This window comes from Daphnia pulicaria, chromosome 1 (genome assembly GCF_021234035.1).
Source record: "Daphnia pulicaria isolate SC F1-1A chromosome 1, SC_F0-13Bv2, whole genome shotgun sequence".
NCBI classification, from domain to species: domain Eukaryota; kingdom Metazoa; phylum Arthropoda; class Branchiopoda; order Diplostraca; family Daphniidae; genus Daphnia; species Daphnia pulicaria.
Genome location: NC_060913.1, coordinates 11,422,350 through 11,444,124, shown reverse-complemented (window position 1 = coordinate 11,444,124; position 21,775 = coordinate 11,422,350). Strand labels below are relative to the sequence as shown.

Sequence of the window (21,775 nt, the reverse complement as noted above, 5' to 3'; positions counted from 1 at the left end):
GAAGTGTCCGATTTATTGAGCAACATTTAGTATTCGTAGACAGATTTTTGGCATGAAAATCTGACAGGGAATACATTCGACTCCGACCTTTTCGTGTTGTAACTATCATTAGGCTTACGGAATACGGACTGTTGTTTAAACAGCAGCTTTTCTATGGGACTTTCCACATTTCTAAATATTGTGTTGTGTGACTAACAAATCTAAGAACTCGTTTTGGTATCACAACCAATCGAGGGCTTGTAAAAAAATTGCGGCTCCTTTGAGTCACCAAGTATTTCGTAATTTTTTTGAATTAGCGGTTTTCAGTCACGTTGCCCCACCTTAAGTCTTCTTATTGTTATCGATCTGCGCTTGCGCCGTGAAAGAATTAGTGAGTCGCCATTCTGTCATTGTTCGATCTTTGTTGACTGAACTTTCACGAACTGCGTTGCAGTGTTTACACCTATCGAGGGAAGCAAAGTTTGTCATTTGAAAACAGTAAAGTCTCAGAATGGGAGCTGTTTTGGGTATTTGTGGTGCAGCCCAGGTAAATATAATTTTAATGCATCATATTATTGTTATTGTTTTAGGAAAACTTTGGATTGTTTTTGAGATTCACTAAATCTTCCTTACTTCTAAAATAGTTTACACAGATTTTCTTACCCTTCATCTCTTTTTTTCTACAGCTGTTGACTAATTCTTATTACCTTTTGATAGCTGGCCTGCTGCTGTGGAAGTGCAGCTTGTGGTCTCTGCTGCAAAGCATGTCCGTCATGCAAAAATTCATCATCAAGCAGGATCATGTATGCTATCATGCTATTGTTAGGCACCATAGTTGCCTGCATAATGTTAAGTCCGGGGTTGGCAACTGCCATGCAAAAAGTTCCATTTTGTGATGAAGCAACAAGCACTACATCAGATTTGCTTGTCCCCAATTCCATTAAAGTTAACTGTGGAATTGCTGCTGGATATCTCGCTGTATATCGCCTTTGTTTCGGCATGACCCTCTTTTTTCTTTTCATGGCACTAATAATGATAGGGGTACGAACTTCAAAAGATCCAAGAGCTGGAATTCAAAATGGGTAAATTCCTTTAAATTTGAGTCAAGATTATAAATTGAGCTTTCATCACATCTTTTTATTTATACAGATTTTGGGCAATCAAATATCTTGTTTTGATTGGGACCATTGTGGGAGCATTTTTTATTCCTGAAGATAAAAATGAAACATTTGGCACAACTTGGATGTGGTTTGGGATGATTGGAGGCTTTTTCTTCATTATCATCCAGCTGGTTCTTGTTGTTGACTTTGCACATCGTTGGGCTGAGTCTTGGGTTGAAAAATATGAAGAGACAAGTTCTAAGATCTGGTAATTTTTTAAATTTCTTCATCAAGATTTACATATATATTAAACAGCTCTTTTAATTTGCATTGATGTTGACATTTCTGAACAGGTACTGTGCTCTGATTTCCTTCACCTTTTTTCAATATGCCCTATGCATCACTGCCGTCAGCTTGTTCTTTGTCTACTACACCACGGTTGGTTTCGATAATTTAATAAAGTCAAGAATTTCCAAAACTAATCTGTTTATGTCGCAGAGTGATGGATGTGCTTTAAACAAATTTTTCATCTCCATCAACTTGATTCTGTGCATCTTAGTCAGTGTCGTAGCCATCTTGCCAAAAGTTCAAGAGCACCAACCGCGCTCCGGCTTATTGCAATCTTCTATTGTTAGTTTGTACACATTGTATTTGACCTGGTCCGCCATGTCTAACAATCCTGGTAAATATGCAATTATTTGAAATGTATAGTCTGTTTGAACGTATTTCTTCGTATATCCAGATCCAGCGTGCAAACCAAACTTTTCGGAGATCATTAATGGTCAAACCGGACCTAGTACCGAAGAAGGAAATCCAACTTTTGACGCCGAATCGATTGTGGGCCTCGTGATTTGGTTCTGTTGTGTTTTGTACTCGAGCATCCGTACTGCGTCTAACGGACAAACAGAGCGTCTAATTGGATCAGATAAAGTATTGGCAAAGGACGACAATGGATCATCAGGTAAATTAAATTTTAAAAATTTGCATCGATGGTTCTTCGATTATGACCTTTAAATCAATACTGAAATTACATTAACAACCGTCTGCATCTGACCTTTTAGGTAGCGGTAATGATGTTCATGAAATCGAATCTGGAGGCAACGTGTGGGATAATGAAGCTGATGGAGTTGCGTATTCCTGGTCCTTTTTTCACCTGATGTTTGCTCTTGCTACGCTATACGTTATGATGACTATAACAAATTGGTACAAGTAAGTGACGAATCAAGTATATAAAACACTTTTATGCATCGCTGGTTGACGCTTTCACTTTTACACAGGCCTACATCTGACTTATCGACACTGAGCAGCAACGAGGCGTCTGTTTGGGTTAAAATGATCTCTTCATGGTTATGTCTTGGTCTTTACCTTTGGTCACTTATAGCCCCTTCGTTGCTACCTGATCGAGATTTCAGTTAAATGCTTTGATTGTGAACAAATAATTACATTTGCATTCGATTCATTCGAATGTCACTTGGTCATTCACTGCATCAAAATCCTATTTGATGATGGGTAAATTGATAATTGATGTGTTAGTATCCCTCGATTAGCCCCCGTTTTACTTTTTGGTGTATGCAAAAATGCAATATATAAATTCACGTCGATTCTAAAATACACTTAATCAATGTACTCATTCATTTAATTAAATTGCTATATTTAGATATTGAAAAATATCTAAATAAGGGGAAGAAACTCGCCAAGGCCCAGGGATATATCAAACTACTTCTGTTTCATCATCGTCCAGGGCTCTCGATGCTAAAATTCTTTAATTGCACGAACAAAACACACTAGTATATGCCAAGCCGAGACTGTGGAAAAACCCCATTTTGAACGAGACACGCGAACGACACAAGCTAACGGGCGCTACCGGGGATAATAATAGATTGCGGACTTGTATATGCAATGCTAAGACTGTGGGGAAAACCGGGAAAAACCAAATTTGAATGAGGCACGTGAACGACCAGCACTAAGGTATTGGATTGGTTCGAAATTGACCCCGAGGATATACATTGAGGAGTTTCTCTTGATAAGACACTTATACATGCAAATGCCGCCGGGAATAACCAATTCGAATGACCTTCATTTTTCTCTATGAATACGCAGTGAATTGCGAATTCTCGTTCAGTTTCAAACGTACTACAGATAGAGCAACAACAATAGGCACGCAACTTAGCATACCGAAATAAAAACTGCTGTTATCCGCATTAGAAAATACCTGTTTACGCAATTTTCTTATTAAAATGTTGCGTCTAATGTCGTGGACATTAAGTCTCATGTGTTGTTTGTTGGTAATCAATTGTGGTGACGCTGCTCCAATCGACATCGTCAACGAGGCAATGGTAAATCCCATGCATATTTCACTGTTTGTTTCCCTTTTTTTATTTTACTATTCGAGCCAGTTGCATGGTTTAGCTCGCTAAAAAAAACGTATAATTAAATTCCACACAGGTACAGCATAAATTTGATGCGGAAACCTTGAAAGGGACGAGTGAAACGCGTTGCGGGGTTACAGATGGAGTTCATCTAGGTTTCTCCACTCGTCAGAAACGATTCGTTCTTGAAGGTAGGGATATGCAAGATTAAAAATATGCTGGTGTTACATTTGGTTTTATTTGACGTTGCATTTGAACAGGGAATCGTTGGCCTAATAAACAAATAACTTATACCATTAAGCAATACACGACGGATATGAGCAAAGACGACGTTGATCGTGAAATCGCCAAAGCGTTTCAGATGTGGGCGGACGTGGCCGATTTGACCTTTGTCCATCTTAACGAATCGTCTACTGTCGACATCGAAATCCTGGTAATATTTTATTAAACTAAGTTAACCATTGCAAGCCTTTAAATTGTTATAATTGTGCGTAATTATTATCCTAATCTAACCTAATGTCTGCTTTTCAACTAACCGATCATCTTTACACTCAGCGCCACAAAAAATCTTGAAGAGCGACGACCAGAGGCGTTTTTCTCCCATTTCGCATTTCCCTTTATATTTATGGCTGTGAATGGTTACCTAGAAAATTTATCGTTTGTTTCGTACAGTTTGTGTCTGCTGTGTTTGATGGTCCAGGAGGTGTTTTAGGTAAGAGTTCTTATCCCAGAGAAGGAGCCTTTGTTCATTTTGACGAAAGCGAAACATGGACGCAAAACTCCGACAAAGGTAACATTTCTATAATATTATTCAAGTAAGTCATGGAATACATATTTTTTTTAATTCGCCCGCTCAGAGACGAGTTTATTCCAAGTGGCTACTCATCAGTTCGGTCACACTTTGGGACTGAGACATTCAAGCGTGAGAACGGCTGTAATGTCCCCAATTTACGATTACAGCCCTGATTTTAAATTAGATAAGGACGACATTGAAGGCATTCAGGTGCATTTTCTTTTCCGAAAATAAAAATTCTTTTTCATTATTTATCAAACTCTAACATACGCTAGAATATAATAACAATGGCGTTTAGACGTTCAGTTCACACCGGATTAAATTTATATGAACTTTACCGTTATCAACTAAACCGGATTAATGATTTCAAAATTGCTTCTAGGCACTGTATGGGGAAAATCCTTTGTCGAAATCGAAGACGAAGGAATGAAAGGATCGGTGGTGCCGGCCCTTCGTGTTGTCTCGTTCAATGAATTCCGATTGCACCAATATTTTTCCACTTTCCCTGTTCTATTTCTTTCCATTACGCTTTTTTTTTCATTCTTTCCTTTAAGACTTGTTTTCGACATTTTCCTCGTTAATTAAAAATAAACGTTTTCCCTTAGAATGCAAGGATCGTAAGGATCGATGATCTTAAATTTAATTTCTAAGATTCGGCCGATTCTAGTTCAGCTATTGGCCGAATTCAGGGTAATTCCTAGACGTAATAAACAAATGCCGGAGTAGCACTTCGCTATGCATTGGTCGGTAACGGGACTTATTCACATAAATTCAATATCTTCCATCTTGATTGTATTGGTTGTCTCACACCAAAAGAAATCTAACTCCTATCAACGAACTCGTATACAGGAAGAAAATAAGGACGAGAAGCAGACGAGAATACTTAAATATCATTATAGTAACAGGACAACAACTGCGGTGGGATAACACAAGACAAGGAAGTTAATAAAGGGAAGATGGAGACCAGTTTCGTACGAAAGCAAAATAGCTCATCAGGACAACTGCCTCGATTATATAGAAGACTTTAAGGCGTGTGTGTGTGTGAAAAATTAAGAAGTTGACTTGGATTTGATGACCGCCTTCCTTTCAGCTACATGAAGCTAAAAATATCTGCACAGCTACCAATAAATGTTCTCTGAAATTGACCTTTTGCTTTATTACAGGAAACAAGAGGAATTGACCAAATAATATCGTTTGAGTCGGTAAAAAAACTCGTGATTTTGTCAGATGAATGCTCCTGATGTTTAAAATTAAAATTCCTAGCTGTCGCTGTTGGTGGAAGTGGTGGTTTTTACTGCCGATGTTGGTACGCTGGAGTCTATTTCGTGCGAAGCCTCAGAAGACTCTGTTGGTCGGGCGGTCTGAATCACTTCATACTCGTCCATGTCAGGTGATGATCCTTTGCTGGCAGCAGCTGCTGAGGCAGCGTCTTCAGCCATTGCCTATCATTGGAAAATCAACCAATTGGTAAAATTAAACATTTGTAAATTCTCCGCCTAAATTGATACGATAAAATAGACACTTTAAGCCAAGACCGTTCCAGCAGATATTGGCATTCAGCAGGCAGTTCAGCGATGTCACATATAGAAATACCGTATACAAATAAACAACGACATTACGCATCCAATAAAATTGTTGACGATTTTGTTTAAGCAGACACCTGTATAAAGACGGTTAGTTATAACAGTTAGTTGATTTGAATGAAGCTATTAGTAATTAGTGTGGAACGACACGGCATGACGGACATCCCTATTCTATTAGTTTTTACAGCGCTGACGAATTATTCCATGCTTTTCACATTGTGCTTTCGAAGCATCTGCCTTACATAAGCCAACTCTGTGACGATGTTTGAAGATCCCGTTGGCACTTCGGATGCCGAATGGTGAACCACGCCCGAGGAAACATCAGCCAATAGTTTCTTGATTTCTTCAATCTCCTGCCGAGCCTGAAGGATATCCTCCTCCGTCATCGGCTGTGTTTCTTCGTCATCTGGGTAATCTTCGCGAATGATAAAACCGCTAATCGACGGTTCAGATTCGATTTCTGTATTAGATACGTCGACAACTGCTGCCATCACTCCCTCTGGTTGTTGTTCCACTTGTGCGGATGAAACAGGTACCTCGATTTGCTCCAGTGCGTGTTCCATTACTTCCTCTTCACGGTTTCTCTCGAAATCTTCTGTTTCCCCATTCAAAGCCAAATCAGACACTTGTTCTGGTCGTTCCAAACTAGCTGTGGCATCTTCAATCAACGTATCACAACCTCCATCTCGGCGAAGAGACTCGGCAACGGAATCCACTATGGATTCTGTAATAATAGAGTCCACCATTTCATCCAGGGCGTTCTGCACTGATCGACTCTGTTCAGGAACTTTGGTTGAATGTTCTTCAATTTCTTGATCAAGGCTAATAACTTCTGGTCGCGCAGCTGTTTCTTCCTCTGCATCCAGTTTGCTGTCTTCTGTTTTTAAAAATCCTTCCGCAATTTTAGATGCAGATTCTTCCAATGCCACTCGAATCTGTTGTACCATTTGGCCTATGCTGGCGTGTTCATCAACGGCTGGAATCACTTCAATTTTGTCAACATAATCAGCAGCGACATCTGTAACTTGATTCTTGCTTTCAATTAAAGCTTCCTTCTCTTCCGCCGAGATGATTTGTGACTCGACAGCATCTATCAATGTTTGGTCGATTGCTGCCGGTAACACCGCGGGTACAGTTGAGTCGCTAGGACAAACAGCATCCGCTTCTTCCGTTAAATGTTCAGCCAAAGATTCCGGGACCGGAGTTAGTGGAGCTGGGATTTCCGCTTGATATTCATGTTCAGTTTCTTCGGTAGGGCTATCTACCTCGCCTACTTCTTCTAACTGGTCGTAGGTTAAAAATTCAGCATCTTCGGGATCAACCAGGTGTTGGAGTGGAGGTGTTGGTGGCCGGTAGGTCACAGTTGGATTTTCCACTTGCTCGTCATCTTCTTCTGCGTGGAATTCGTCATGTGAGTCATCGGGAATAAGTTCTTCTTCTGGGTCGACTGGTATCAAAAAGATTCGGTCAGTTGGCTCGGAAAATCGGACGCGAGGAGCATCCGGTTCTTCCACGGTATAGAGAGGCTCTTCCTGGATCTCTGGGGTCTCTGCATTCAGTTCCATTCCGATGACTGACAGCGTCATTTTTCCAGACAAAACAACAGGGCTTGATTCGTATTCGTTTTCATCGAGGTCCAGATCTTCAGGAGGGACGACTTCGGCGGAGCATTCAGCTTCAGACACAACTAGATGACTGTCATGTGGTATGGTGGTATCCAGAAATACGGAAGGAATCTTGTCGGAGGGTTCGTGTTTGACTGCGTGGGATTTGTCAGACATTTTAGGCAACAAATCAGTCGGCATCTTTCCACAGTCTTCCATGCAGGCTGTTAATTCCATGCCGCACACGTTCACAGTCATTCTTCGCTCTTCAGATCCTTGACGGGCACTCTTTACTCCGGATTCTTCCAGCTTCAGTTTGCTGCACGGGGTTTGGATGACGGTTTCTTCTACTTTGGGTTGAATTTCCTCCATCACTGCATCAGGCTGGACGGATTCAACTTGTGTTTCTGGTTGTTCGACTTCAACTTTGTTCTGATTCTCCTCCGCTGCATCGTCGGGAATTTGAGGGACGCTTTCCGTTTCAATTTCCAGAATATCTTCCGTGATATCTTCGATGTTGGTGTGCTCGTCTTCTGCGACAGTTAGATCGTTGCCAGATTCGATTTCGGATTCCAGTATTTCCTCGATGGTTTCAGCGTCCATCAAGCTGCTTTCTCCCTCTTCAGAATTTGTTATCTCATGGGTGGCTTCAGTTTCTGTCACTTCTTCAAGCGTTTCCTCCGGTTGGCATTGGTTTTCTTGTTTGTCTTCTTGGGCTGGTTCCTCTGCTGTCAGTTCAGGGATTGAACTTTCTTCTTCTTTGATGAGCTCTTGGACACTTTCAATTTCCGGTTCGGCTTCAACTGTTTGGCATTCTTCCTTTTGAACTTGAACAAACTCTTCTTCGGGGTGTTGTGTGGCTTCGGTAGAAGGCTCGCAAATTTCCTCCTCTTGCGTAACCGATTTTTCTGGTGCAGACTCTACTTCAGTTATTGCTGTCATTTCTTGAACTGTTTCCTCAATTTGCAACTGACTTTCTTCTTCCTGCACATGAACAGCTTCCGGTGATTCCAAAATGGCTACTTCTTCAATCTGAGAAACGCTTTCTTCTTCCTTTACTGGTTCGCAAATTTCTTCTTCCTTCACTGGTTCGTAAATTTCTTTTTCTTCCGCAATAGATTTCTCCGGTAAAGACTCGACTCCCGTTGTTGCCACTTCTTGAACTGCTTCCTCAACTGGGGGCTGGATTTCTTCCTCTTGCACTTGTACAGCTTCGGATGATTCTAAGGTGGTTTCTACAGATTCCAGCTCTGTTTTTTCTTCAATAGGTTGGCTTATTTCTTCTTCTTGTATTTCAGTGCAAGGTTCGCAAATTTCTTCTTCTTGCGCAACCAATTGTTCCGATGAAGACTCGACTTTAGATGCAGTCGCTTCCTGAATTTCTTCCATAACTGGCACCTGGCTTTCTTCTTCCTGCACTTGAACAGCTTCCGGTGATTCCAAGATGGTTTCTTCTGGTCTGCCAAGTTCTTGGACAGGTTCCAACTCAGATACAAATGATTCTTCTACACAAGGTTCGCAAATTTCTTCTTCTTGGACAACTGAAGACTGAACTTCATTTGCTGTTTCTTCTTGGACTGCTTCCTCAACTGGGGACTGAATTTCTTCCTCTTGTACTTGAACAGTTTCGATTTTAGATGATTTAAAGATGGCTTCGTCTGTAATGGTTGATTCTTCCTCAACGCATTCAATTTCTCGCGTAGGTTGCTCCTCCTCGGCTGTTTCTTCAATTTTGGAAACGCTTTCTTCCTCTTTGGCCGGTTCCGAAACAGATTCGACCTGTGATTTTAGTACGTCTTCAACCGTTTCTTCAACTTTGTACCGACACTCCTCTTCGATTACCGGTTCTTGAACAGCTGGAGTTTCTGTTATTTCCTCGACTGTTTCCCTGCTTTCTTCCTCCTTTGAACTGATCGGTTCATATACAGGTTCCGATTCTTCTAGTTGGCTTGATTCTTCCTCTTGCGTTACTGATTTCTCCGGCGCAGACTCGACTTCGGCTGAAACTTTTTCTTGAACTGTTTCCTCCACTGGCAATTGGCATTCTTCCTCTTGCACGGCTTCTTCAACAGATTCAACCTCGGGTTCCAATTTGACATTTTCTTGCAAGCTGCTTTCTACATCTTGTGATTTAACAAGTTCTTGAACAGGTTCTGATTGCAGTAGCTCTTCGGTACAAGGCTCGCTTATTTCTTCTTCTTGAACGGCAGATTGTTCTTGTACACTTTCAATTTCCGGCGCCGGTTCCGATTCGATTTCAGACTTGGTAACTTCTTCCTCTTGTGTGCAAGGTTTTTCCTGGGCGAATTCAATTTCGGATGTCAGCTTCTCCTCGATCGCTGTTTCCTCAATCGCAACAGGAGATTCTACTTCAGAAGTTGTTGCAGGTAAACTTTCTTCTATCACAGCTTCCTCCTCGAATATCTCGCTTGGCTGCCTCTCGGATGGCAATCTTCGTACAAAAGAACGAAGGAAAGATTCACTTTCAGCTGCCGACGTTTCGGTAAAAACTTCTTCAACCGGATCCTGCTTCTCCTCTGAACTCTGAACGACTGAGATAATGACTGGTAACTCCTTTGGCTCTTCTTCCTGCTGGGCACACTCCGACTTCAACTCCTCAACAGCTTCTTCCGGTTGGCAAGGTTTGCATTCTTGACTGGTTTCATCCGCAAGTTCTTCATTAGTCTATCCCATAACGCATGACAATAAATGTGTTATCGTACGGAAATAGTATAGGTTTAATTCTGCGTATTATATTAGAGTGGAGTCGGCTACCTTTGAAGCCTGAAAGTCATCGTTCCTGAAAATTAGTCAACAATTTGATCAATCTCTTATGCCAACCTTATCAGACGACAGTTGCGGGGTGAGCAAATCGGCTACGGCGGATGTGGAGAGTTTATCGGTGACGTCACCCATCTGCCGGCAGATACGCTCCATCGCCCGTTCAGTCTCTTCCAGCCGACGACGCAGTTGGTCCACCTCTTCTTCTTCTGTTAATCGCCAAAAATAAACGGATTACTATCATTTTCCTAACTCACCCTTTTTGGCAATTGAGGTCCCATGCTTGCAGGACAGCGGTTATTTCTTCTGATAACAGGAAACGTTCAACATTTCACAGTTGATATATGCTGTTGGCTAATTTATGCGGTTAGTTATGTTAAAGTAGCGCTCGTATTACTCTGGGCTTTGAGTGCGGCAAAAGCCAGGCGTAGTGAACGTTCGTCGGCGTCGTTGAGGTCGATGTCGGAACCCGTCTCGTTCTCGTCGGCGGATTCGCTTCCAGCGGGACCGGTACCATCAAATCCAGGAGGCAGGTACCATTGACCTAAGTTGGTGTGTGAACATGCAGCAAGCTCGATGCGTATTAAAATTCAGGCCTTCATGCGATATGTACTGTACACTAATCTTTCTTTTTGTTGTTGCTGGAATTATTTGATTAATTCTTTTTTTTTAAAGCATACCAATAGGTTTTCCGGCGGTATCCATTTTGGGGCTGCGTGGGATTATGACCTCCTCTACGACTTCTTCCATCTCAGACTCTTCTTCCACTTGAGCAGGCTCTGTCTTACAAATGCTCTCTTCGGAAGCCACCTCAGTTTTTCTACAAACGTCTTCCGGAATCGTCATTAATTCTTCTACAAATAGGTACAAATTATTGAGAAATATGTCACATCAAGTAGATTAAGAAATTTTAAATATTACCATCTTTTCTGGCGAAGAGTTCTGGTGTTTTCGATCGACTCCTTCTCTGCTGTTGAAGCAATAATTGTCTCTGCTGTTCTTGCAGGATTGCGTATTCTTTGACAGTCATTTCTGAAACGGGGCCAGAGACTCCGGAGCAGTACTCCTCAGAAAAGAGGAACTTTCGGTGCTCCCCATCCATGTGGAAGTCTTTGATGCGAGGTTCGCTTTCATCCTCGGTCACTGGCTTCTTGAACATGATCTATCGTCGTGAGGGAAGGAAAAAAAATATGCATTATGGCCTTTGGTCTGATTTTTTAAATTTTGATTCAAACCTTCATCATTGTATAAAGGAAGAAAACGATGATGCCAACTGTGTAGATTGGCATTAAAATGCCCATACCACCAGATCCTGGGGAGGAAGGTGAGACGATATGAGGGGCTCCGCCCATGGGTGGACGCATTCCGGGCATAGGGCCGGGCTGCCGAATTAAATTAAAGGATTATCATGGATGTGGGGGAAAAAAAAAGTATTATTTTTGTAGTATTTTTCTTTTATAAATAGAACTCTTTGCAGACGGGAAAACATATGTATCTCTTCCTTGTTATTAGTGGAGACTTGTGTGCGTCACATTTCATTAACATCTTACTTTAATTTCAAAACAGAAACTGTCTCAGACTATACGACATTCAGCAGCACGGTAATGATCGATAACGTCGACCAAAACAGACTTGCCGTGTCAAACATTCGTCTTGGACCGTTTAGAATGGGTTTTTAGGGCCACCTAGAGAAAAAATTCACGGCCACAGGGGAAAGAACGTCGACGTCAGCACAACTGAGAAACCATCAGACGCCGACTAATTTTAGCCCGAAAGCCCCCGCGTCCGCCTTCTCGACGGCCACGAGCGTTCCCCCGACTTTCTCTCTCGCAACTTCCCAATGCATCGGTACGACGGGAAGGACTATTTATTCACTCGTTCTATATATAATAAACAGCTGTCGCGAGGGTCCAAGCGCCGGAACTTCCATTCCGTCCCTACCACCCAAACCACCAATAATTCGTCACTCACCCATTCATCCAAGCAACTATTTTAATAAGACTAATCTTCGGCGGATTTTCATGTTAAACGACGAGTGAACTGTATAGAGTTTCATCTGGGGACGGAATTAAAGCTTTCGAAGAACAGCAGTCTGGAAACCTTGAAAATGCTCTCCTGTGTTTCTTTTTGGAACTCAGTCAACAGTCGTTGACGAAGGGAACCGTCAAGACGCCCAATTTTGTTGCTAGTGGTGGTGATGTGGAACAGAAAAAAGAACGAACAGCGGAACAATCTTTTCCGGAGACGACGAGTCATCGCGGTCAACAGCCAGTACACGCGCCCAGCATTGAGACGGGGAAAAAAAAAACACACAACCCCGACAAAACGACACTTTTGAATTTGTGTGCATGTATATTTACAATACCTTGGCCTCTTTCGCGATGGTACGGGTGGGTGGTATGACGCGTCCTTTTTCGCGGAGTGCCGGATGCATCATGTCCGGATGCAAATGCGGGGGTCGCTCCGGTCGCATATGTCCTGCAACGAAAAACATCAGCCATTCAATTACATTAGCCTTGATGGATCTTTAAAGCCTATATTACAATTTAGTTTAGTCTGTTAGTCGGATGAACAGTTAAAGGGTTGCGAAAATTTGCTTTTTTTTAGTAGTGATGAAGAGTCAATTTTTGGTTCGAATAATTATTTGTTTTCCGGTTTGATGTGTGAAGTGAGTGAACGACGATTTGAATGAAGTTTGATTTTGTCATTTGTGGGGTATGTGATGGATAAGGGCGCGGAGTGGGACGGAATCGGGAGCCTGTCTTACGTGGATATAAAACATCAGAAGGTCTGTGGTAGCTCTTCTTAGCCCTGACTAGGTTCTCGTCGATGCCGAAGTTGATTTCCAGACAGCTGGTGAGGTTCTGGGCGCGGACACGGCCGTGGAATTTGCTGCTCAGCCGACGATCGACTACGGCGCCGTCCACGTCCGATTTGACAACATCTTCCAAGTCGATCCCGCATTTGTTCATCAGTTCGTGATGGCAGAGGGATAGCGACCGTTCTGGCGGAATGCCTTCCCGTTTCTTCAACACCTGGCTGCACAACTCGTTCAGGAAGGCCGCCGAGCTGGCATCGCTCTCAAACACCACACCGCAGCATAGAGCACCTGCTCGATGATGATGACACCATCACACAACTGTTTGTTTGTTTGTTTTTGCCACACGATATGTATAGACGGACGGGATCAAACGCTAGACAGGTTGGGTCCAAGCCATCAATATTGATTCTAAAATTAGCTTAATAATATTCTATTTGATCCTGCAAGAATCCTTACTCTGGTTTCAGTAGTTTGAAAACACTTTTAAAATTCAGAATCCGATCGGTGGTGGCCTATCCGGTGGCTGGCAAGTTTCCTACATTTCTTGAGCACAATCTAATTTGAGGTTTCCCCCTTTCTTTATCCGTCCATACTGCTGTTTTCCATGTTCCGTAGACTTTCTCCAAATCGCACAAATATCTAGGTATAGCCGATGACTGTACGTTTGAATATTTGTAAATTATTTCTATCGCATATTGGCAGATGTTTATCAACTGCATGTACAATTGAAAAAGAGGTCAACATTTGTTATTTTAACATTATGTAAAGCTGCTAGCTTATCCCGTGTCTTGGGCGTTTTTTGGCACCTGGAACATCGGCGCCAAGGATGACCTCGATTGTGCTACTTGTTTTGTAAAGCTATCGATCGGCGCTGCTGCTGCTGAGTGATGACACCGTTCGCAAAGACTCGTCCAGAAACCCTTGCGAGAGCATAGCATGTAATTATCGGGTGTAAGGCTTCATCGGGAAATTTTTGGTTTGGAAAATCTATACGTCGTCAAAATGTCAAGGTTCTGCTTGCGTAAAGGACGTCAAAAGATTGAGAAAACAAAAATAAATAAGAGAGAGAGAGAGTCGTGTGCTGGCGGGGTGGAAACTGATGTAACGACTGACGGCTGCTCAGGGCAAAGACAGATGAATGAGGCTAGACCCCTCTCACGAAATTAGACAACATTTGAACATTCCACAAGCCTGGTCGATTATGGTTGAATTTCACGATGTTACTTCCGGACTTTTGATTGCAGTGCATCAATCTTAATTAAACGTGGTGGAAGAGAATAGATATATGTATAATACAAAGGCTAAAAAGATCGATACATACCTGACGGATCTCGTTCTTTTATTATGGGAGGTTGCTGCTCTATAGTTGTCGGTGCCACAGGACCCTGGAACATGGGGTAGAAGATTTTTGGCCAAAGGATGGCGAAACAGCCGATCACAATGGCCAAAACCACTAGCGTTTTGCCTTTCGAGAACTCCGGCGCCATTTTTTCTTAGACTCTGTCACTCTCTCTCTCCCACACGGAAGCTACTGAGAGCGGTTAGTAGAGAGGGGACAGAATAATGATTATACGGCAGGAGCGTTTGTGCTTCGTAGAGATTTCTTCGCCCTTTTTTGTATCCAGCAGTTGTGGCATCGATCAACGCGACTGATCCTCGGAGAGAACTGCGCACGACTATATTCAAGCGGGGGAAGCGGCAGCTCTCAGTTTCCCTCTTGGTACCGGAGGGCGGATCCATCCGCGTCGACGCAGAACACGTTTGCTCAACTCTCTCAAGTATATAAATATCACGTTCCCCTTTCTCTGTACTCTTCCTGCTCCCGTTCTTCGCAATGTTGGTTTCCTTTCAAAGAAATTAAGAATGATAAATACATTATTATTCACCAGTAAGCTTGGTTTCAATATCTCTTGTAATTTACCTGAGTTGGAACACTAGTCAATATTGAATTATCATTGATCTGTTGGTTTGTTTCTTCCTTTCGATGGCTTCAACCAATTTCCATTGTATTGCAACGTCGCTTCGACTCTAGGATAGTGCGACTTTCAAAATAAGAACAAGAAGTAACATATTATTATAAAAATATTAAAAGATTTCCTTACTAAAATAGTAAAATTATGCAACATCTAACTAGTGAAAGAAATATCTACGTGCGTGTCATTATTTTAATCTTTTGATTACATTTTAAGCAGAAAAAAGTAGGTTGAAAAACCGATAAAATCATGTAAATATCTGGAGGAGCCAGTCGAATTCTGTACAAGTTGAATTGGGCGAGAACTAGAAGCATACTAGAAGACTAGGAAGTCTTTCATTGAACACAGTACAATATATTCAAGTGATATTAATTTTAACTTATCTCTACATGACCCACAAACAGTTACATTGAACATTTTGAACTATTGCTGATAAACGCTTTCTTACCATCCTGTGCATGTGTTTTTTCACTGTAGTCGGAACTCTCACCTCTCAGGCATTTCAGCAGGACCGATTTCGCCCGTGTGTGAGATTTTCATTTTTTGGTTTCAGTCGTTTCACGGCTGGTTTTCGTCTGCTTGGTGCTGTTCTTCTTGCATGGGCATGGAGAGATGGTTTCCAGTCTCCATGTTAAATTTCCCATAAGGGGTTGTCCGCTTTTTTTACTAAAAGGTCTCTCGGTATGTCCTAATGCCGCGAGAGCCTAGATGGCGCCACCGTCGGAGAGACCTCCCTATGCCTCCATGTAAAAGTCGTTAGTAAAAAAGTAGCTTCCCGTGGAATCCCCTTATGGGAAATTTAACACTGTCATTGGGAACCACCTCTCCATACCCCTGCTTCTTGCCACAAAATCAAAATAAATAAACACTAAAAATAAATAATTAAATACATTTAGACGCTAACAGCAAAACGAGCAAATTCATAAATGAATGGAGTATTGGAGTCCAATAAAAGAGAGCAAAAATTGTAAATAACGGGCAAATTATACATATCATTTTGGCTTGGCAACCTTGCATTCATTCAATGAAAATAATTAAATAACAAATAAAGAAAATGTCGGCATTGTCTGTCAAGGATTTGAATCAATTGCTTACGTAATTATACTTTAAGAATAACATATTTATTCGTTTTAATGGTCTAGGTAATCTAATGTCTTAATTTTGAAGTATTTTAGATGCCGAGAATGTCGCTAACCAGAGTGTCGAAGCCTTGGCTTCTCAGTTGGGGGTCTTTAATAAACAAGAATACTTTAAAGGTATTATAAAAACCACTCGATTTTAGAAAAAAAATACTTTAACTAACGATTGAAAATCAAATAGTTGGAAATGCATTAGTTATGCTACTTCAGAATGCTGATCTGCTTCCTTCACCATCACAACGTCTGGCTGCAGTGTTATTGCTACATGAGCTTTTCAAACCAGATGCTCAGAATTTCCATCCATTCTCCTCAATTTTTGTGCAACTTCTTGTAAGTAAATATTATGTTGTTGTACATTCACTAGTAAAGTTATATTTAAAAAATCATTTTAAGGCTGATGAACCTCTACAAACCAAGAGACCAGATTCATATAGACTACTACCGAAACTCAGTCCTCCAGAAAAGATTTATTTATCTCATCTCATTACTAATCCTCAAAAAGAAGTATGAAGTGTTTTAAAATGTCATAGATTTTATTTGCTTAATTGAACTGCTATTGCAGATGTACAAAAAAACTCTCCGACAAATATTGAATTTTGACTCTACCAATTCAATGGCTGATATTTCAGCCCTTCAAATAAGTGTGACAGAGCGCCTTTCAGAGTACACTTTAGCAAGCAAAAGCAGAATACCTGCTGTTCTTTCAATGCCTGACGTTCGTCCCGGCTTTGACCCTATACTTCCGGATAGCAGTGCAATCAAGAAGACAGCAGAAGCTCTAATTACTGGTCCCAACGCCGCTATACAAGAATCTGTGGGTCCCGAGTTTGTGAGGTTAGCTCCTCCTCTATTTTGTCCGGACGAACTCGTCTGGATCGATCCAATTGGGGAAGTCGACCACATGATTGCTTACGACACTACAGTTTGCATACCTAGAGGTGCCGGCTCGGAAGCTCGGCGATTAATTTCGCAAGCTTTCACCGGTTCTTTGACTTTGCTACAACAAAACAGATTGCTAAGCGAATTAGAGCGCGATTCTCGTCTAGTCTATCACGTAGGAATCACTCCTAACAAAGTAAGCTATTTTGATTGTTGGTTTTGCATTTTCGCATTTGAATAATGCTTATTTTCCACGCAGCTACCTGCCTTGGTAGAAAACAATCCACTCATCGCAATCGAGGTGCTACTTCGACTGATGCAGTCTTCCCAAATAACGGAATATCTGAGCGTGCTGGTTAATATGGAAATGTCTCTGCATTCGATGGAAGTAGTCAACCGATTAACGACGGCTGTTGAGTTGCCAACTGAATTTGTCCATCTGTACATTTCCAACTGCATATCAACGTGCGAAACTATCAAAGATCGTTACATGCAGAATCGTTTAGTCCGACTTGTGTGCGTCTTCTTGCAGTCCCTCATTCGCAATAAGATTATCAACGTCCAAGTAAAGAAAAAATCATGTCGTCTTAAGTTTGTAACGTTTCTTTACAAAATGTCTAATTTTTCATCTTCTTAAGGAGCTGTTTATCGAAGTGCAGGCATTCTGTATAGGTTTCAGTCGAATTCGCGAAGCTGCTGCCTTGTTTCGTCTCCTCAAACAACTCGACAGCGGTGATCAGAGTGGACTCAACAGCACTTCATCCATCGCATCCTTTCCTGGGCTGTCCTCACTCTCGACATCTTCCTTCAATCCTCAGGCATCACCTCTGGCATCAACTGCCAAAGGCAAAGGCGAATGAAAGTCGTTATTATTATTGTTGGATGTTGCATCGTATGTTCGCGTCTCAACTATTGAAACAACAGGCTTATTGATACAGTATATGCTATGGGAATCGAGGGTGAAGAGTTTTGAATATGATATATACAAACTAACTATTTCACGAATTGTTTGCTCTTTGATCGTTTGAACCTTTCTAGAAAAAATTAGAGTGTGTACAAATTCGTTGTAAGAAGTTAAGGGTGGGTAAGGGTTTCGGTTTTAATTTTAGTTTTAAGCAGCGAATAATAACGGGAGTTAAATTAGGAAACAATAAAAACCAACGAAGTGCAAATCCAGTTCATCATGTCAACTTCAAGATTATCGCTTCTTGTAACATTATTATGCATTTTGCCATTTTCCCCTAACGTGTGGTCGATTGCACAAAATCATGAAAAACAGATAATGAAAGCTACAAAGTACAAAGGGATGTACTACCTGAGCTAATGAGTGAATGTGAGTATGAGATCGCTGATGAAAATTGAGGTCAATGATGAAATTGTAAGTTTCGAAAGTTATAGGTTGACAAATGAAAATCTAGCTGGCAATCGGTGAAAAAGTTGCCTCTGAAAAAAATGTTAAGCAACTCATTTGGAGATTGGATGGATCGATCGTTATCAAAATTTCAGCATTCACTTGTCTACTGACTCTGATTTACAAAACCAGCTTTACGGACAATTTTCTAAATTAGTTCATCTAGTATATAAAAGCTCCAACTTTTGAAAGAAAAAGTATAGTTCTGGTTGAACAATCCTCACGGAAGAACACAGTTGTATTTTTATTTTTAAAGCAAATCTCAACCAGCTACAGTATCTGCGCTTATTTGCATTCTAATGGAAGTATGGAACTAACTAACCACATCCTACTGTATTACATGATAATCAATAATCTTTTCTTTTAGAAAAATATCAGCAAAATGTTAAGAAGGATGGATAACAACATGATGGCGCAAAAGGTGATTTTGCTATGCGTTTCATCAATTTTATTTGTTTTGATGTCGGTTGAGACAGTCAATGCGATTTTCCGAATTGGAACACTGGAGAAGGCGGCGTCAAATGGCTCCCCAACTGCGACTTTCCCGGACATGATATTGGCAACCGACCCAGTGCGGGAGACCGGTGTGGCCGCCTCTGCATTGACAACCCTAACTGTAATCACTTTAGTCACTACAATGGAATCTGTTACATGAAAAATATAGCGGATATATGGACCCCCCGTAAACCAGCTAACGGAGTCGTATGCGGTTTCCTCACTTGTCACAGTTCATACAGCCCGCTTTCAGGACATTATTGCCAGATCAAGGGGTAAAGTTGTTAAGTCGACGATTATCGGCGAAAAATAATTTTCTACAGTTCTATTTCTACATTATTTGGCACCCTAAATTTTTATCTTACAAATTATACGGTACCATGTTTGTTAAAAATATACTCTCTTAACAACACTTGAAAAATTCAAATTATCAAATTTTCTCTATTCTTAATTTCTTACAGACGTCGAATATTTTTATAGGGCTCTTTCGGATCTGTTTTCTTTTGCCGTTTTATCTGGCAACGCAGCATGGCGCCGTTCCTTTTTAGCGCGAGAACGGGGAGAAGAGGGAGAAGAGGGAGAATGGGACGAATGGGAGGGAGGAGGGCATACGAAAAAAAGGGGACCCACGTTTCCTCTTCTCCCCAGGGACCAGTGCTGCCACTATGTCGGATTTATCCGTTTTTGCAGGATTTTCGAAGTGCTTGCATCACATTTGCAGGACGTAAGATTTTGCAGGATTTTCGAATTTTTTGTCGGATTTCTGGTAATTTTTTGGGATTTTTTGAATACCTGGTGATAATTGTATTAATCGAATGAAATTTGCAGTAGACGACAATTGAGACCACTGTGGCGCTGTTGTCTGGTGCTCTGAGCCTCTGACTCTAGTTTGGTCATTTTAGCTTTTTTACCTCAAACAATTAGTAATTAGAAATTTTTTTAATGAGCACTATTTCTACTTACTTTTGAAGGAAGCGTAAAAAATAATTTTAAAATCGTACGTCGTAAATCGTTTTAAATACGGCGAAAGAATTTCGACGCGGAAACCAATTTCAGTCACTTTTAAATTAAATAAAAAATAGTAAATCTACACCAAAAACATTTAAATTTGCAACACACATTTATTGACGTATAAAGTTTGATATCATGTACTAAAAATAATAAAATATTCAAATTTAGTCCCCCATTTCTTATTTTCTAGTTTTTAATTGAAAATTTATATAGGATCCCACGGTACGATTTTAAAATTATTTTACACGCTTCCTTAAAAAGTAAGTAGAAATAGTGCTCATTAAAAAAATTTCTAATTACTAATTGTTTGAGGTACACCCCCTTTTTCGGCTAAAATGACCAAACTACTCTGTAAACTGAGTTTCTGATCTGTGGTCTTGTGTTGTGAATTTCATCATTTCTCTCCCTGATTCTCTCCTCTCGTTTGACTGTTTGAGTTTGAGACTTGTTAGTTTGATGAAGTTAAAAAGTTGTCATTGAATCGTATGTTTTGAATACTCGAACCGTAACGAATTCCCTGAAATTTCCCAACCTAATTCCCTGCATGTCCTTATTGCTAAGCTTGCCCTTTTCAACGTCATTACCGAAAAAGCATTCAGCGTGGTAGACCAAGTGAAAACCCCTCTCAGAAACAATATGCACAATGTGTCCTTCTCCAGTTTTATATTAGCGCAGTAATGGTTGAAAAACCAACAAGCTTCAAGCGCATCCATCGAAGTTCCTGAAGGGATGGTTAAAGGCGCCTTAAAAGTCAAAGCCAGTGCCACCATTAATTAATGGTAGCGTTGGAAACTCGAGATTTTAATTTAAAACTTTCATCACCGTCTCTCGTCGTTAGCTTTTAACTGTCGGTCAACAGTATCAGAATAATGTTTTACTGTCATCTGTCTGACAAGAAAAGACTTCAAATATACTAGGATAACTAGGAAATTATGTCGGATCGTGTCAGATTTATGCGGTTTTTTTTTGCAAGATTTTTGCGGGATTTTGAAGAAAATCGTGCAGAATTTAAAAAAAACGGATTTTCGGGACTTTTTAGGCAACCCTGCACGACTTTGCTATTTCAGAAGTGGTAGCACTGCCAGGGACCGACCCCTTTCTTCCCCACTCTATTCATCCCTTCCTTGACTGTCCTTCCTTTCGTACTCATTTCACCCCATCCATGCAATGGCAACAGACGACGAATGGCATTCAGTATACCATCCCATTACCACGACGGTCGCCTGGGAGAGATGTCGTGCGGCAGCGTCCCTTGCGGATTGATTTAAAGGGCCGAAACGACTTTGTGATTTTTATGTCCTATGCCAATTTACTCGGGTCTTTTTGCTCAGCGGGTCATACGTGCTGTAATTTAGTTGACATAGTCTAAGTCGCTCTGCTTCCCCCTATAAATACTTAATAGAAATTAGAAAATAACTATACAATGGCATTGTTTTCAAGTTCTTACCATTTTTCCATCAAAATTTTCGGTTTTTTGTACTTATCCTGGACTGATAGTACTTTTCTATTTGAATCCGGTGATGTCGCTTCCTCAATTTTTGAGGAAGAAGGGGTTGCAAGAGCGGTAGCAGGCATAGCGGTTTTGCAAAAACAAGTCTCCATTTGGGACTGAGTTCTCCCAGGAAACCTCAACTATGTCTGATCTCAGTTTACTCGGGTTTTTTTGCTCAGCGGGGCATACGTGCTGTATTTAAGTTGACATAGTCTAAGTCGCTCTGCTTCCTCCTAAAAATATTTAATAGAAATTAGCTCTTACATTTTTTCCATCAAAATTTTCATTTTTTTTTGTACTCATCCTGGAATGATAGTACTTTCCTATTTGAAACCGGTGCCGTCG

The 21,775-nt window shown here is 41.0% G+C and overlaps 4 protein-coding genes across 6 annotated transcripts; 3 read left to right on the top strand and 1 right to left on the bottom strand.

Annotated features, from left to right (window-relative positions):
* The first annotated feature begins 99 nt into the window (after positions 1-99).
* LOC124325436 (probable serine incorporator) lies at positions 100-2,705 on the top strand. Its single transcript, XM_046784425.1, has 8 exons — positions 100-526; positions 697-1,061; positions 1,129-1,347; positions 1,433-1,517; positions 1,578-1,761; positions 1,822-2,040; positions 2,141-2,288; positions 2,357-2,705. The coding sequence occupies exons 1-8, from the start codon at positions 491-493 to the stop codon at positions 2,493-2,495; spliced, it is 1,395 nt and encodes a 464-aa protein (XP_046640381.1). The 5' UTR covers positions 100-490; the 3' UTR covers positions 2,496-2,705.
* A 488-nt stretch (positions 2,706-3,193) lies between these two features.
* On the top strand, positions 3,194-4,848 carry LOC124339355 (interstitial collagenase-like). The gene is made up of 6 exons (XM_046792874.1): positions 3,194-3,415; positions 3,525-3,639; positions 3,709-3,881; positions 4,121-4,238; positions 4,306-4,451; positions 4,624-4,848. Exons 1-6 carry the CDS (start codon positions 3,317-3,319, stop codon positions 4,669-4,671), a joined length of 699 nt encoding a protein of 232 aa, XP_046648830.1. The 5' UTR covers positions 3,194-3,316; the 3' UTR covers positions 4,672-4,848.
* Positions 4,849-5,011: 163 nt separating this feature from the next.
* LOC124339303 (titin-like) lies at positions 5,012-15,586 on the bottom strand. 3 transcript variants are annotated; one of them, XM_046792868.1, is made up of 12 exons: positions 15,452-15,586; positions 14,952-15,072; positions 14,352-14,875; positions 12,977-13,318; positions 12,575-12,687; positions 11,445-11,591; positions 11,131-11,371; positions 10,890-11,063; positions 10,607-10,753; positions 10,270-10,418; positions 6,067-10,113; positions 5,012-5,683 (listed from the first exon to the last, which is right to left on the bottom strand). In XM_046792868.1, the coding sequence occupies exons 3-12, from the start codon at positions 14,515-14,517 to the stop codon at positions 5,501-5,503; spliced, it is 5,709 nt and encodes a 1,902-aa protein (XP_046648824.1). In that variant the 5' UTR covers positions 14,518-14,875; positions 14,952-15,072; positions 15,452-15,586; the 3' UTR covers positions 5,012-5,500. The 3 variants fall into 3 exon arrangements, with proteins under 3 accessions (XP_046648824.1, XP_046648825.1, XP_046648828.1); XM_046792869.1 differs by lacking the exon at positions 10,607-10,753 and having other exon boundaries at positions 15,452-15,585; XM_046792872.1 differs by lacking the exon at positions 12,977-13,318 and having other exon boundaries at positions 15,452-15,585.
* A 423-nt stretch (positions 15,587-16,009) lies between these two features.
* On the top strand, positions 16,010-18,031 carry LOC124339339 (CCR4-NOT transcription complex subunit 11-like). Its single transcript, XM_046792873.1, has 7 exons — positions 16,010-16,098; positions 16,171-16,259; positions 16,324-16,472; positions 16,536-16,646; positions 16,705-17,217; positions 17,281-17,586; positions 17,660-18,031. Exons 1-7 carry the CDS (start codon positions 16,058-16,060, stop codon positions 17,879-17,881), a joined length of 1,431 nt encoding a protein of 476 aa, XP_046648829.1. The 5' UTR covers positions 16,010-16,057; the 3' UTR covers positions 17,882-18,031.
* Positions 18,032-21,775: the final 3,744 nt, after the last annotated feature.